This window comes from Lactuca virosa, chromosome 2 (assembly GCF_052849685.1).
Source record: "Lactuca virosa cultivar CGN04683 chromosome 2, Lactuca_virosa_CGN04683_v6, whole genome shotgun sequence".
NCBI lineage: Eukaryota > Viridiplantae > Streptophyta > Magnoliopsida > Asterales > Asteraceae > Lactuca > Lactuca virosa.
In genome coordinates this window covers 278125794-278143861 of record NC_136427.1, presented here as the reverse complement: position 1 = coordinate 278143861, position 18068 = coordinate 278125794, and the positions used below count along the sequence as shown (strand labels likewise).

Genomic DNA, 18068 nt, shown 5'->3' with positions numbered 1-18068 from the left:
AAGTTGTTGCTTATAAGATTCCATTGATAGCAATATTGGAAAAATGGATTTGATTCTTTCGGTTGTGGTAGTGTCTAATATTACCAAATAAGGAAAGATTCTCATCACCCAAGGTTCAATTGGACCGAAACTTGGAATCATGCAAGTTGTATAGTATGATGAATGAGAACTTTCAGCTTGGAAAATTAAGACTAATTCCTTATGTGAATAAGGAAAGGACTAAGGGATCGAGTACACATTCTTGTGCACTGGTCAAGTCCACCACAAAAGATCAAGAAGACTATTCGTCATGATTTACTTAAGTTCAGTAAATATGGTTATACTTATAAGTTTAAGTATAAGTCTGTAGCATTGGAGAAGTTTCAATGTGAGACAGAACGAATAAGAAGAATCAAAGTATGGCAGAAAGATAAAAGTTTCTCAAATCTGAAAAGATGGGAGAGTACTTTAGTATCATGTTTATGATCATCTTAATGATTAAGATACCATATCACAATTGGTCCTCTAAAGTCAAGAAGAGGAGTCATGAATTGTTGAAATGGTTAAATCAAAAAGATGAGTCATACTTCGTTCCAAAACAATTCTTAGAGTCATACTCCAAGATTGTAACTTGAGTGACATATCTTAAAGAGGGCTTGTTAACACTAGTCAAATGTAAGAGTAAAAGGTTATCTACTCTTGTACATTTGAAATTGGTAAGTTGTGATGTTTTGGATAAAACAGAGACCAACTTAGGCCAATTGTGTAAAGTGTTAGTCTTGATAAAGAATCCGCACTATCTCTTGAATATTTGACAAGGGAGTCTTATATGTCAAGAGGACAGTGGGAGTCTTAAAGCTCTTGAAAGTTTCAAGACTTAATCAAGAATAAAACCTAAAGTCCTTCACTAGCACACGACTTGAGGTTTATAACCTATCGTGTTGAAATTTTTGTGCCTATTCAAGTTGGCTTTGCATAGGAGTTCTGAGAGTTCTCAATTGGTTGCACAACTACTTGGAAGCAATGGCAGGCACCTGAGCTGCCAAATGGCAAGAATTTAAGATTGCACAAGTTTAATCAATATGAGTTTGGATTTGTCACTAACATTGTCTTGTGATTATGGTTTTGACAAATTCACATGGATAAGAACACATACACTATTAAATCTAAGTGTCATAAGGTTTCTCTCCGATTCATGAAAATGATGGTGAGGAAACACTTTCACTAAGTAGATTTTAGCTAGATAGCAATTGTGATATTTGCATTCTCAAAGTCGTTAGTGGAGCGTGTGTGGTTTACCGACACACTAACATGGACTTGTGAGAAGTGGCAAAGGTCTAAACAATTGAGACTATGATTACGGCATCCCTTTTCATAGTTCTAAAATTATTTATACACACATGTGAGCTATCTAAGCGAGGTGTATGATTTTGATAAAGTTTTATCAAAACAATCTAGTATCAGAAATCTGAACTTGGGTAAGAAAGTCAGCTGATTTTCTGAGTACATGTCAAAGCTAGTGGGAGCATAAGTGTTATGCTAATAATCATCATGTTAGTGGGAGCATGATAATTATGACAAAGGTTGCAAGTTAGCAATGTTAATTATAGAAAACAAAAGTTTCAATTCGTGAGGTTGCAGGGGTTGAAAAAGTTGTTTTGCTATAATTAAGGGAGAGGAAATTATACTTCATTTCAATTCTAAAAGCTTAGATTGAGATTTTAATCGTATTTAATCAAGGATATATATATGAATTTCATGTTGGAATGGCTCAACATAAGGAAATTCTATATATGGGTCCATTATTTGCGTTCTAAAATTCGATTATGATTACGGCATCCCTTTTCATAATCTGAACTTTGAGAACTTGGCAAATTGAAATGGAAATATTATAGCAAAAGACTGGTTTAGTCTTTATGTGAGACATCATGAATCGTGTCCCATATGCTTCGGATATAGGATCGATTACATGTGCTATATTCATCCTTTCTAAAATTTTCCAAATGCCTGGGGCATTATGAAGGGAAAAGGTCTAGAATTGGATATGACTAAAATGATTAAGCAATTGTCGAGGACAATCTAAGGTTTACCAAAGATTGGTTGCTCAAGGACAGTTGGAAGTATAATGTTAATTCTGGAAGGACCATATTGACATAATCTGTAAGGAGGCAACTCTTGTTCAGAAGTGATAGTCAAAATGGAATATGGAAATGTTTCAAAGTTAGAAATTATTCAATCTGTGTAAGATTAGGAAACTTAATGAAAGAAGGATGTTTCCAAGGAGCTGATCTCCTTTGGAATGCTCTGTAATGATTGTTGTCAAGTCTTTCTGACTTCGTGCATAATCATTAAGAGGATCAATGCATATAAGTTTAGAATCTAATAGATTTCCGTAAATGGCATGAATTTGGAATTCTTGCATTTGCAGTAAGGATTTGGGACTGTGAAAAGAGGATCATTGGAGTGATGTTCAATTGATCTATTTTACAAAGTAAAGATCATAGACAAACATAGTATGCATACTTGGTGTATGACATGACTAGTGTTTAGAAAACATAGTGTACATGCTTGGAGCGTGGGACAACTATTGTTTTTAAATTCAAGTATAAAGTTGATAAAACCGAAACAATGAATAATGAGTAATCAGTATGGTGATAAATAAAAGTGTTTATTTATATTCATAGGGTTTGATACCATATTTGATTCATTTATTCTTGTGTTTCACTTTGCATGTTTTGACTTCCAGAATAACTAAGTCGCTCTTCCTGAATGATTAAGTTATTCAAACCATCCACAGTCGGTCATATGTTGGAAGTAGATATGAATCAAGACTGTCATGGGTTGGTTTGTAGAGGTCCAAGTTGGTGGACAAAGTGGTGCTACAACACTCATGAGTGCTCATAAGTTCTGAGTATTGGATTCAACCCCCGCTCATTTGAATCACTTCATGGATTTTATCACAAGTGATCATGAGACGATAATATCTTATATTCTTCAAACCTAGAGATATGAGTTGTTACTATGAGTTGGTTATACATTGATTGCACGAAAACGCATTGGTAACTCGATGTTATAAAACGTGCCTTTGTGTATGATTCAACAAGTAGTAGAACAAGCCATATGAGTCGAAGTTTATCCATTCCTTTTACCTTCGGGATAAAAGCGATATATGTGGGCCCCTCGATGATTTAAAGATGATACATGTGAGTGCTTGGCCAAGCCAGGACTGATTTGATTTGTTCAATCAGTCAGTCATCATGAATCGGAAATCGGGAAACAACAAATGGACAGAGAGAATGATTGATAATCCATGTCTCAGTCCATATGATATCTAGAATGGAGGAATATATGATCCCTTATCTAATGGACAAGTCATTGACAAAGGTCAGAGTTCATCGACAAGGTCAGAGTTCGACAGAAGCTTTTGAGAGCTACGATTGCTGATCGGTTCCTGAAGTCATACGCAGTATTAGTTTTAGACTTATCCAAGTGGGAGACTGTTGGATTAATGTCTAAGTCCATAACTATAATTGGTAAGACTTGACCCGACCCGGCATGGTCCATTTGGGTTGCATGGCATCATGCATTTGGATAGACTATAATGAGAGAAATAACACTTAAGGTTGGTTAATATATTATAAGTTCTAATATATTAATAAGGTTATTTAATTAGTATTGATCAAGAATTAATTTGGAATTAATTAAGTGATCAAAAGGAGACTAATTAAATATATGGGTTGATTGTGTAAATCATTCATTCTTATATATGTGGGCTTGTGATCCAAGATTCCTTATGTTGGACTAAGTCCATGGGGTGACCCATGGATACTCCATGGAGGTTAAAATCCATGGAGCATAAGGAATGGGTAAAGTTATGAGTTACATTGTGTAACCCTAATAGCCACCATATAAAATAATCCCATGGCTCAAGAAATCGTGCACTAATGTGTGAGTGTGAGGGCTAGACGATTTCAAGGAGTGTTCAAGTTTCTCTCAAGTTATTCCAAGTGTATTTGGTGTTGTGTGAACCATTTGAGGTGTCACACTTGGGGCACTAGGCACTCAAGTTTCATGAAGACATTCTACATCAAAGAGGTATGTATTCTATCTTGTTATATTTATTATTTTGTATGCTAGATTAGGATAATACCTTGGATGTTCATAATTGTATGTATAATAGAGAAAACATAGATCCAAGGTATTTAGGGTTGCATGTACACTTAGGAGTGTTAGAATGCTCATAACCCAACACGCACACCTACTTCATTGCTGACCCAAAAACGCACTCAGCAGTTCCCTGCGACCTCCGAAGAATACCTCGTCTAACGAAAACTGCCCTATCTCCTTCAATCCATTTGATCCATCCGATCTTGATAGGCTGACAACCTGTCGCCACTGAATCCGACGCGAAGAGATGAATACCACCAGAATAATTGTAGTCTTACATCATACCCGGTCTCCTTCAACTTACCGTTTCCTGATCCCGACATGCTGTGGCTCCATCACGGATAGAGCCACCCGAGACACATCACAATGGCTTAAACTACCATCGAACCAACTCATTCACCACCCTGGAATTCTGCCCTCGATGCCCTTGGCATATAGATGCCCCACATCCCAACTCACTGAAACAAAATCCTACACGAATTCCGATTCGGGTTCCTATCCAAATCCGAATTGTTACACCACTCCTATCCAAAAATCCTCGAATCAGCATTTGTATAATGTACCATGACTTCCCGTCATCCTTTACTCGACCGATTAATAAATACCCTTAGCCGATTCCCTGAAACTTCCAGTCTCGCACCCGGTCCAACCACCAGGTTCTTATGAGATCCAAAGTCAGGGTTACCCAGCCGTAGCCCTACTGAGACATGCACTAATCATCCACATGATCCTGTATCACAAGGTCCAACCCTTAGCTCCGCAATCTCTAGTCCTGATCCTAACTAAGTTGTGGCTCCCCCACAATCTTGCGAACTAGCCTGCCCTAGTCCAAATCACCTGAAAGAATCCATGAACACTACGGCACCCCCGCAGTCTTACAACACTCTCTACTGCTAGTGAATGCTACGGCTCCCCCGTAGTCTTACAACACTATACCCTAACTGACCATTAGTGAATGCTACGGCTCCCCCGTAGTCTTACATCACTTTCACCCTTGCTTCTGTCCTGGATACCTGGACGGTTCTCCCCCACTTAGATTCAACTAAGTCCGCTCGGCACATGAAAATTGAAGGATTCCCAATCCTCATTACGTTCCAATGTTCACCTTGCTGACGATTAGTGCTTACCAAAGCTAGCACGCAAAAATATCCCTGTCCAAACAACACACTTCCTAAAATTCAGCTAACACTCCTTGTATCCCAACAACATCAATGACTTCAAACGCTTAAAAGCGATATCACGCTCAGACCTCGGAGTCCAACGAACGGATAGTCTAAGCAAAACCTCAACGACAACCCTCTCTTCCCTCGGCAATCCCGATGGCTCTACCAAACATAAATACTAAGGCTAGTGAAAACTAGTCATAACTCCCTCATTCGAACCCTTGGACCACCCCTGAAAATGACTGGTGCAGGTGCACTCACTGCTCCTCCCTGACCGTCATACAGTCGACCTCCTTGTCGTCCACCTGAACACAATATAACGGGCTTAATCCCTATGGTCAATCCGTGAAGACGTGTCCAAACCGGCTACACCCGTAGCAACCCAGATCACTGAACAGATCCCGACAACGACTCAGAGCAATCATGGTACATGCGGAATCCGCTCCGCAAGATACATCCGTCTGAAGATCTCTCAAAGATTCCTCGACATGCTGAATGACATCTGACAACCCTTGCTAACCCAGACAATAGCAGAAAGTCGGCCCGAGATCCAACTTATCACAATTCTCAAGCGATGCAAATTCCCGACATCCACATGAAGTGGCAGAAGATAGCATATCTGCAAACATCTGAAGGAATCCTGACTACCTCCTCCTGTGTTACCTCGATCATCCTGAGGACATGATGTAACACCTCATTCCGATCCCAATGACAATCCAAACTCTTGGAACGAAACTTCAATGCGCAGTTCCTGCAAGCATTGCACCGGATCCGACCCTGCTGGCCTCTCACAAGTTGATCCAAACTCTTGGGTCTCCGCCCAAGACCCTCCAATACATTCACCTGACCTGATCCTCTCTCATTGAGGTACTCCTAATCAATCTTCCATCCTCGGTCCTGAGATCCATATCATTCAGGGTCTCGCACCCTGACACACTCACCAGCTCAAACGCCCACGGCTGAACTACAGAAGCTGGAGCAACCTCTACTCTAAACCGGCTATAAACTATTCCCAATACATAGTCTCCAATCCCAAAGCGCAATAAATCGCATAATCAATCCTTGCCGCCGGATACAAGAGATCCAAGGCGAACCAAACCTTAGCTACGAAGGGGTAGGAGCTCGTGCAAAAACACTTCCCATATCCTTAGTCCAACGCGGACTCAACTCCCTGGTGGTCCTTCCACTAACTGGCTCACCACCGGAGTCGGGACCAAACCCTGGTCCTTCCCCTTGCGTGCTCATCCGCATTCTGCATAGCAGCTATCCCTACGGTCCAATCATAACCAAAAATTCTCCTTCCCAGGCTTCTTAGATTCTCCAAGACTTTCCCCGCTTCGAGTATGGATCCTGTGCTTTCAGTAGTACGAGCCCAATACTACCTTCCACACTTATCCATACTTTCCTCTGGAATCATCCCAAATCCTCTAAGTCACCTACTCCCATGATGTACCAAATGCCTGCTAAACAGCAGCATAATATCCACCGAAGCACCTCCTAGGCTCCCCCTAGGTTCCCAACCTCACCCAGTCCTCAGCTGCTGAAAGATTCCCAGTAATGTCAACTAGCTACCTTATGAATATAGCCACATGTAGCAGAGATCAGATAACTCTTCAAGTAAAAGACTCAATCCTAGAACGGTTAGACTCAAACGAGAGCTGCGTAATAGGGCCAAATCCATCACTTTGAGATTATCCAACCTGTGCCACATGTGACCTAGCATATTCACTTAGTAGCTAACTCACGTTTCTAGAAGTCCCACAAAGCACAAAGCAGGCAGCACCCGGACAACGGAAAGCTAACCAACATATTCCAAACAAACAATTCTACCTATACATACAATTCACAATAAGATGACTCATGTCACTAATCTCATCCTGGACTTACCCTAGGATAATCCCCGACCCACAAACTATCATAGAACATTCGGTCTATAAACCACGACCCGTGCTGTCCACATCCACCTTTGTTGTCGGTTGCCTTATGCATGCAAATTATACACAGAACAGGATCCAATAGACTGTCGAATAATAGACTCAACCCTAAGACCACAGGAAATAAGGTCAAATTAGCTATTCTAAGGCTATAAGATCCTAACCGTATACAATTTTCAAAACATACACATTGCAGTTACAAATACCAATTATCATTCTCATTCTAGCATGACATCCAATATCCTCATGGCTACAAGCACCACACATCAGGCCAACCTATTGCTGACTACTCAGCACTAGCATGCAAGTCTACCAGCTCATACAACATATGCAGGCATCTCCCCCAGCCCTAACTAGCATGCGATTCACAGATTCATAATCAAATCATAACAAATAACAAATGTGGGTATTCTGGGGAAACTTACTTGAGCTCGGCTGATTGCATGCACCACACCCTTTCTTGTTTTAGGAAAATTTTCCTTGAAAACATTTTCCTTTAAAAACTTTACAGATCCTCAGTTTGAGTTCAGACTCACCCGAAAGTATGTCTGAATCCCTCAAACCAAGGCTCTGATACCAACTTGTAACGACCCAAAAATCAAGGGTAAAAATTTCATTTTTAATATAGCTAAAACATTGATACCATTTATTCCAAACATTTCAAATCATCATTAAGTAAAACATTTATCAGAATGCATCCCAAAATCATTCATTGCGGAAATCATAGGTGTGTGCACTGCCATCAATCTGAGCCCTTCCTTTCCAGAACAATGATACCTGAAACCATAAACAAACATGTAAGCACGAAGCTTAGTGAGTTTCCCAGAGCATACCCCACACAATCCACATAACACATATCATATTAACTATAAAGCTATACATACCACATAAGCCATGCATACATAAAACCTAGGAAAGCCATGGGCTACCCCACATGGTCTTACTTCCAATGCCATGGGCTACCCCACATGGTCTTTACCTAGGACTGCTATGGGCTACCCCACATGGTCTTACATCCAATGTCATGGGCTACCCCACATGGTCTTTACCTAGGACAGCCATGGGTTACCCCACATGGTCTTACATCCAATGCCATGGGCTCCCCCCGGGGGTCTTCCATGCAAGTATCACAAAGACAACTAGCATAACACATATCATTTAATCACTAGCATACCACTTAGCATAAAGCTAACTATCATACCACATATATCTACTACAGCTAGTGTAACACATAAAATAAAATGGGCCGGCCTTGGTGCCTTAGACCCATTGGTATGGTGAGAAGACTCACCTGGCACTACTGAAGCTTCCCGCATGAATTCCTTAGTTGCTGCCCCGCCAGCTTCCCGAGCTATCACTCCCAATCAATATACCCAATTAGCAAGTGAGCCCCAATACCATAATCCTTAATCCATGCATGGGGGTAAAATGACCATTCTACCCCTAGCCCAGTATGATCCAAACTAAGGCCCAATCCCAAAACAAAAACCCAACACTAGGTAGGCTTTCCAAGCCCACTAATGGCCCAATTTGCTAAATTGGGCCCAATCCCTCTAATGGGCCTTACCTTAAGCCCAAACATATTCCTGGTCAAAAACATCTGACTTCTGATGGTCCACTAAGGTCCGAAGGCCCAAAGTCCACTTCTTGGCCCAACCCAAGGCCCAAAACAGTCCAAGCCCACAACTGATGAGTACGCAGGGCGTACTCCCTTGTACGCTAAGCGTACTGGCTGAAGGTGGTGTACGTTGCGCGTACCTGCATTTACCCCCAACGTACTCCTCTGTTAAGCTACTTTTTCATTAAGTGCTTAATACTCCATTCCAGCAGCTACAATTATAGATCCAAGTCCTCTTCGACATCTTAATCCATAAAGTCGAATGCTTTAAGCCTTTGCATGGCTTAATGACTCCCAAACACCAAAGATGAATTTCTAGAGGTCAAAATCACTCACAAAATGTCTCAAAACTTCTTAATACCTTAAGACCTCAGTCCAAACTCCCAGATCTGATTTCAAGGGACCTTTTAAGTCAAAGTTTCCAACTTTATGACTTGGCATAACTCAATGGGGTCCAAACCAAAACCCTAAGTCCCAAAATTCATCAAATGACCACTAAATCATGCATGGAAGGTTTATACCCATCAAGATCCAAACTTTGTGACCTCATAACCTCAATAAGGACCAAATATAGAGCTTCAAAGGTTCTGGAGTAACTTCTACTCACAAGAACCACCACAAAGGGACCAAAACCATAACCAAAAACCACCTAGCTAGATCTACATGAAAGAGTTGTCAAGGTTGAGACTTTATACCTCCAAAAGCTTGCAAAGTTGATGAAGGTTCTGGATCTAGAAGCTTGACTCCAACCATAGCTTGATCACCAAGTTCCTTCTTCTTCAAGGTCCAAACATAACAAGTCATAACCCAACTAGATCCACATGAGAAAGCCACCAAGATCAAAACTTTATACTTTCTGGAGTTAGATCAATATGATTAGGTCTTGGATCCACAAGCTTCAAGCCAAGCAATGCTTCCTCAAGGAACTCCTTCTTCCACAATAAGCACCAAAAACCCACTAAATCACCAAAAAGCTCAAGAATCACTCAAATGGAGGCTAAGGGTCGATTTCTAGGGTTTAGAGGGATGGAGGCTGAAGATATTAGGGTTAGGTTATGAGATAAGGAGCTTAAATAGGCTCCAAGACCCTACAATAGGGTTCTGATCTGATTGAAGTACGCCCAGTGTACATATGGTACGCCCAGCGTACTCCTGGGAACCTTCGCGACCATCTTGGTCAGTACGCCCAGCGTACTGCCTTCCTCACTAGTATGCCCCGCGTACGCTTTGTGTACGCCCCGCGTACTCGGCTAAGCCTGAAAACCACGAAACTTCCGAAGGCCATAACTTCTTCGTTATAAACCAGATTCCGACGATCTTTATATCCACGGAAAGGTGACGAGAAGCCCTACACTTCTAACAACTCAAACATTTCTTAAGACCTCCCGAACAAAAATCCATTTTCTACAAAAGCCCGAACTAACAATTTACCGAAATACCCCTAGGCTCCCAAAATACGAACCGAACACCCAGATCACTTCTAATGAACACCCGGAACGGCATTTCATATTTGACCGTTGTCATGAACGTCATAATGGTCGTGATGACAGAAATTTTATACAAAAGAAATATATGACTAGTTAACAAAAGTTAAAATTTGATGGTTAAAATAGAAAATTGCAAAATATAGTGCTCTTTTTGTTATTAGTCCAAATAAAAAATGTCATTTTTCCAATGATTAATCATTAACTATATAGCACTAGACAACATTTAATAAGAAAATAAAAGAAAAATAACATAACTGAGTTGCATTAGTATTTTCAATTTATGTTTGTTTTAACAAAAAGATGCTTTAAAAGTTTAATTATTAATATACAACGAGCCGTAAAATTAAGTAGCAATTCAATACATATTATTGTCGTTACTAACAATATATTTATTGTATAAATTAAAATTTATAAAGAGACAACTACTACTACTAATCACAAAATATGGTAAAACTGATTAATCAGGTGGTTAGAGGACATGGTAGTTGATATGAACTTGACTTTCGACTCCTCAAAATCATAAACTAACATTTTCCTCATTCGTCGTCCTAAAGTGGATGAAGCACTAACATAATTTATAATGTAAGAAGATTGTTTATTTATTAATTACTAATATTCTAAAAACTATAAAAATGTATTTATGCTCCGGATTGGTCAACAAGGGCTCCACATTTTGGACCCCGCAAGGGGGCTCGACCCATTTGATCTCAGCATTTGTTGTGCTTTGGGTCAAACTCCCCTTATACAAGTGTAAGTGTGTACCTCATACCACCAAACTTTTATAAATAAGATCATAGTTTAAAAGAATTAAAAACTAGTATATATTCCAATTACACTTAAATGATAGATGACACAAAAATCATCAGCAATAGTGATATTTTATTATTTTGAGTGAAGCTTATTCAACAACAACGTAAGTAAGGGAAGCCACAGGTGTCGCCATAAACAAGAGCATACAATAAATACATGGGTCTAACCCTATAAAACAATTTTATATGCAAACGCCAATAGGATAAAGAAAAGATAGCAACTAATCAGATATGCAGCACAACAAAGCAGAAAACTGATAGATAGATAGATACCCTGGCCTCCCTTCATCGAAACAATCTTTCATATAAAAAACCAAACGATACCATGTACAAAATGCAAATATCCTATGAAACCCATGGTCATTGCTTCTTAAATGACATACATAATCCTGAGAGATGTCGGCAGATAAAATTTGTAGAGCATGTGTCGCCATGGAAAAACATTCAAAACTTCCTCCTTTATAGCACGCATTCACATGCCATGTTTACAAATAAAAAAAAAAAAAAAAGAATCAAAACAACTTACTATTTCTGTGAAACCTCCTCAACTGCTTGCTGTTCTTCAGTTTTGGAGATAGCATTTTTCATCAGCTCATACCCTGCAAAGTTCATAGCACCAAGTGGAGCGATCCAGAAAAACCTAGGTAAAGCACCTTTGAATAGCCCGAGTGGGCCCTCATGCCTGAGAATAGACAACGCCACCATTGACATGGACACCGGCCGCCCTTGTGGCGCTGTCATCATCCTAGTTTTCATCACATCAAAAGGTGTCGTTGTCACAGCCGCCAAACCACCCGATATAGCCCCAACCGCAATCGTCTCCCATGGCTCCAGTTCTCTTCCCAAAATCTTCTGGACCACCTGTCAAAAAAAAAAATCACATATAAATATATTATTATGTTATGTATATATGTATATGTGTGTGAAAAAGTTACCTTTTTGGACTCGCCATAAAGACCCATGCCTGCGACATAAAATGGGACCTCCCGACAAAGAGTGGCACCGGTCCCACGGAAGAAACCTTTGACACCATCTTGTCGCCATGTGCAAATGATTGCCTCCCCAACGTTGTCAAATATGCCAGCCTGTAACCTTTGTTTCAATACCTCACATGGAATACGTACAGCTGTCCCCAAAACAGTGCTACAGAATGATGCTATAGATTGAACCTGAAACACATGTGTATATATATATATATATATATATTAATGATTTGTATGTTGTCGAATAGGAAATATAATTTCTAGAAAAAGAAATTTTGGATTTTATTTACTTGTAGGTCTGGAAGTGTCGGGGCCACATTTATTAACACAATCTTACTCGCTTCAAAGATTCCTGTTCGTAACCCATGGCTGCAACAATATAACAACATTTAATAATCAAAACATCAAATGTATTTCACTTGTCTTAACAAAAAATAAAACAATGACAAAGAATATGAACCTTGAAAATTGTCCTATAATAGCAGGAACTGATCCTCGGTATACCCCACGAACTCCAACTTCAGGAAGTTTAGCAATAATTTCTGGGAAGCTTAAAGTTGATGCTTGTACACGAGTCTAACAATAAAAGATCATTTTTATTTTCAAAACCCAAATCAGGAAACTTAAATATAGATCAAATATAAACTTACCTTAATTGTGTCAATAGGGTGCATTACAGATGTAGACAATGCACATGCAAGACCACCTGCCAATGCAGATTTTAGAACACTTCCGGTGTGTACTTCAACAGGAGGTGCCACTGCTACAACAGTAGCAGCTTGAAACCATATGTTCCTGAAATTTAGGGTAAACAAAAAAAGTTAGATGATGAGTAAATAAATAAAGTAAAGTAAAAGTTTATGTTTTTATAAGCATAATAAATCTGACCTTGGATCTTCTTGAAGCTGATCAGAAGGGAGAAGAAGCATGAAGTTTCTGAAATGTGCATAAGAAATGGATTCTTCAGTGTCTGATTTGAGAAACCGCATCATGGCAACAGCATTATCTTCATTTGCAGGAAGTCCCGCGTTCTTTAAAGATGCCAAGATTTCACTTTTCTGAAGGGTCCCAGATTTGCTTAAACAAAGAGAAGTGTAAGCGCGTAGGATTGTTGGTTCTTTTTGTTCCATTAATGACAAAAACTGTTTCCAACCAAATGATTTTGAAAATAAATGTCTTCTAGTACGTTGCATTAGGTCACGCGCGTATCTCCTAGGAAGCTTTCTTTTTCTTATAGCAACTTCAAGATCTTCTAAAGTCACTTCTCCATCACCATCTCTATCCAATTCTTCAAAGAATCTCCTTCCTTCTGCCTCTGTGTATCTGAAGAAATCTTGGACTGAGAACAGTTTCTTTTTGTCAGGGTGGTCTTTAGGTGATTTTCCAAGTTGGGGTACAAGCTCAATTAGTTCTGTGAGTGACACGGTTGACAAAGTTGACCTCAATCGCTCAACATTTGATAAAGGGATACTGAGTAAGCCAAATCCATTAGCCATCTTTTGTGGGAAACTTGTAACATTCTCTTCTGTAGCATTTGAGTTAACAACATCATCACTTTCGTTAGAAGTTATGTCAACAATACCTGATGGAACACCTCCAACTCTTGCAAACTTTAAATTTCCCAAAAACCCACTGAAATCTGCTTTCTTAGATTCTAAAAGACTACCACCTAACTCAAACTTTTGTAGATTTTGAGCAAGCTGATCAAACAGAAACCCGAGAAGATGGTCAAGTGACAAATTGTTTCCATCTTTGGCTTTTAAAGTTTCCTCATATGGCACGAATATCAGCTCATGTTTCAATTCTGTGTGGTTTCTATCACCAGAAACATTTTCTTGGAATACCCCTTTTGAAATCTTTGACTTGTAGGCATTCACTTGCACATCTTTACAAAGCTTATCTCCATTAGTCTTTTTCTGCAGCTTCTTTTTACCATTTCTGAATGGGCCCGGAACAGCCTGAACAAAGCTGCTAACTAATACAGACCAACTCACAGCAAACTGCATGCAATTAATGCAAGTTCCATCGTCTTTACTGCAATCTTGTACATCTAACTCTTTCTTGGAGACATCAACCTTATGTTCATCATTATGTGTGAAGATCCCTAAGAATGCCTTAAACGGGACCTTAGTTGAAAAACCCTTTTTTCTTTCATCGCTAACCATACCTTGATCATTCTTCTTCTTCACACCAAACAATTGAACTTTACTCCCTTTTCCCATGGCAATTTCTTCAGTCTTATGTTCATTCTTACTACCAGGCCATCGATGCTCAAAGTCTTTTGCAGCTTTCCTGAAATTGGATTCAAGAGGACCTAGAGCATTCTTCACAAGTTCGATCGAATTAAGAAAAGACTCTAAGGGGTCATTCCCATTCACATTCACCATCACTGAAAATACCTACCACAAAACCCTACTTAATTTCCAAAATCACAATCTCAACACACTCACAGAAATCCAAATACCAGTTTCCATAAAGATCAACAAACTCGATAGAAAGTATTTCGTCACCGCCCGAAAAAACCCTAATTTTACCGATCACAACAAACAACTCATCAAATACCAACAACTGAAGAACCGAATACAGTACGGACAAAACAAATGTAAAATCGTGCTTGTCCGTAGTAATCCGATGAGATTAAGAGCAACTACTGAACATTTCACTCCGAATCGCGATGTAGATGGTATTTCTATTTATATACACAAATAAAATTTCTTAAAACACCTACTGTACAGTGAGGTTGGAATCTGTATCTGTACATATCATTTCTTGATTGAAATCTGCAATGGATATTTGTTAATTTGATGAGAAAAGTTTACCTGGCAAGATTAGGGACGATTGGAAGAAATCTAGGGCATATGTATTCCTCCGATGGTTGGAGATATGTATACGTATGGAAAGAGGGATATGGTGGTGGTGAGATTGCGAACAAAACCAGACGAAGAAGTAGAAAGAAGAAGTAGAGGCTTCCAATTTTTTGAGTATATATTATTGTATTTCCTGTTTAATAAATTCAATTTTAAGTTGGATAAATAAATAAATATTTATTGTAGTTATTTATTTATTTATTTTTTCTTTTTTTGCAAGGATAAGACTGTGGATAATGATGACGTGTATCCTACCTAGATAAGAACACGCTCTTCAATATTCATGACTACTTCTTGTTTCACTTAATCACTTGTGTTGTGTAATTTAGGGTGTTTGGTTGTACTTTAATTTAGGGTGTTTGGTTCTAATTTCCAATGTATTTATTGAAGCATTGCGATTATAAGTGGTGAATAGTATTATCGTTATTATTCAACTATTTAAGATTAATAATTAACCTCTATAATGAAAATATATGTAGCAAAGTTGCTTATTTAAAAATTATATAAATTATTTAATTGAGAAATGAGAAAAGTAACTATTGAAATCGTAAATCAAAGTTTTCTAACATCTATATATATTATATATTATTGTTGTTTTAAAGTATGAGAAAACTGAAATCAATAAGATCATCTAATTTTTTTTTTTTTTTAAGCAGCAAATAATATAATCAACCTGCGAGATCTTTTTTCCTTTCTATTAGCATCAAGGAAAATAATAACTATAACGGATAATAACATAACTTTGTTCATACTTTAACAAAAGAAACATATCTAAATACTATTTTTGGATCATTAACACTTTAATTATCAAATTTTATCGTCTAGTCTAAAAAAATTCTAAAGACAAGAATTTTTCGATCATTAACACTTTAATTATCAATTAATTACAATTTAAAACAAAAGAAACATATCTAAATACTATTTTTGGAGCATTTCAGAGTCTCACGAATGTTTTTTTTTCAAAATGTAAATTTAAATACCCACTTACAGTTTTATTTAAAAACCATTTAGTTCATAATCCCTCTTATATAAGTAACCATTACTTATAAATTTATAATTAACATCTTAACCGTGGGTCATTAGTTTTTCATTATTAATAAAAACCAGTTCTATATTCAATGATATAATAAGATCATTTTGTTAGATCATGTATTAAATCGAAGCATTCATTTAAAACGATCAAAACTAAAGTTGTGATGGAAAAAACCCACGACTTTGATGTGCCAAAAACAAGTTGAGAAAGGATAAAATGAATAATTAAAAAATAATATGTAGAGTGATACGTGTAGCGTTGCATGTGGACACGTTCGTAGATGCATCCCCACATGGCAGCCTATCACATACTTTCCCTGATTCCGCTTCGCCACGTATTTTAGGTTGAAGATATATATAATATAATATAATATAATATATAATCTCTTCTCTCTTCCTAATAAAAACCTCTCTATGGTGCCACATGTCCTTATTATAAACACCCAAAGTACACATGTCATTTTCTCCATTTTCCTCAGAAACTTTTTCCCGCCCGAAGCATCCCTAAAAATTAAACAATAATTCCGAAAGTCAAAAGTTAATATCTGTTTCAAAAAGAAATCTGTTTCCATATTAAACTCCAAATTAAACGAAAAATTCAAACTAAAATATAATCACCTTGCTATAAAATCGACAATGGTTTTTTAAAAGTAAATTTGTTTCCATATAAAACGAAAATCTATGTTTCTTATAAAAGTTGTACCTCTCATACCTTTTTTGACGAATCCACACATTCTCCTACTAATCAGCAAATATTTTTCCATATCGCATAAAATCATGAATGGTTTTTTATAAAGTTGATCTTTTTCCAAATATATCTGCATGATAATAGTAATTAAATCATTTAAATGAATTACAATATTCAATTACAATATTAACTTCGGTTGTTTTATTCCACCTATAAATACAGAACCCCTAAATTCTTTTCAACCATTTGCCTCTTCTCATTTGCTTCGTATCTGAACTGTAAAACGCTGCAAAGAAGGTAAAACATCCCCAAACAACTATGCTGAATTTTTTTTGTTTATCATTTATTCGTATTCTTATTGTAATTTTGATTACATCTATATTCTTCTCCTTCTGTTATTTTCTATTTTCTGTATATGTTATCTTATACAGAAGATATTCAATTTTTTTCCTACGTACACACAAAATGAAGAACTTGATCATATAAATCACCATAAAAGAAACTGAAAACTATGCATGTTAATTTGTTATGAATTGAATTTTGTAGTGTCAACTTGTGGATATAAAGGGTAAAAAATTCAAATCTTATACTAAGAACAAGCTTTACAACATTATTTACCCTTTATTTTTTAGGTTGGACAATTTTACCCTTTATATATTATTTGGAAATTATATCTTTTAACTTTTCTTAATTAACAATAAGATTTACAACATTACAATATGTTACATTGTATTGATTCTCTACAGAACATATAAGTGCAGAAAAACATTTTATTTTCGTAGTTTTAAAACTGATTTGGATTGATCAGCAAAGTTAAAACCGAAAATACTCCAAAATGGTTCAAATGCAATCCGAATTTCAATCAAAATAATAAAAACATATAGGAATATGTGTGTTCTGTTAGTCAGGTATTTAAATTTATATATATTTTTCATCATATTTATATAATTTTGTGTGTTTTCAGTTAAATGATTCAAATGCAATCTGAATTTGAATCATAATAATACGAACATATTGGAATATTTCTGTTAACTTAGTCAGGGCTTTGAATTTACATATATTTTTCATCAAATTTATATAATTTTGTATTTTTCAGTTAAATGGCTACTCCCAATGTCACTTTGATTGCTGATGTAGATGTGCTGAGGGACGATTTGATTGACTCTAAAAGTCTGTGTCATCAACTTGTGGAAACATATGTCATTCTACAACAAGGATGACATTTGGTCCATTGAATTAATCTTACTTGATGAACAAGTATCTTACACTCTACATATTAATTATTTCTTACAAATACACATTTAAGTACAATTACTTATATAATTGATGATATATTACTTT

At 37.3% G+C, this 18068-nt stretch overlaps 1 protein-coding gene across 3 annotated transcripts; it reads right to left on the bottom strand.

The window, feature by feature from the left end:
- Positions 1–11441: 11441 nt before the first annotated feature.
- Positions 11442–15126, bottom strand: SAMTL (mitochondrial substrate carrier family protein). Of its 3 annotated transcripts, none has more exons than XM_079080660.1 (7): positions 14960–15126; positions 13029–14664; positions 12791–12935; positions 12601–12716; positions 12431–12509; positions 12093–12326; positions 11442–12018 (listed from the first exon to the last, which is right to left on the bottom strand). In XM_079080660.1, the coding sequence occupies exons 2-7, from the start codon at positions 14525–14527 to the stop codon at positions 11683–11685; spliced, it is 2409 nt and encodes an 802-aa protein (XP_078936786.1). In that variant the 5' UTR covers positions 14528–14664; positions 14960–15126; the 3' UTR covers positions 11442–11682. The 3 variants fall into 3 exon arrangements, with proteins under 3 accessions (XP_078936786.1, XP_078936787.1, XP_078936788.1); XM_079080661.1 differs by having other exon boundaries at positions 13029–14539; XM_079080662.1 differs by having other exon boundaries at positions 13029–14529; positions 14960–15124.
- Between the last annotated feature and the right edge of the window lie 2942 nt (positions 15127–18068).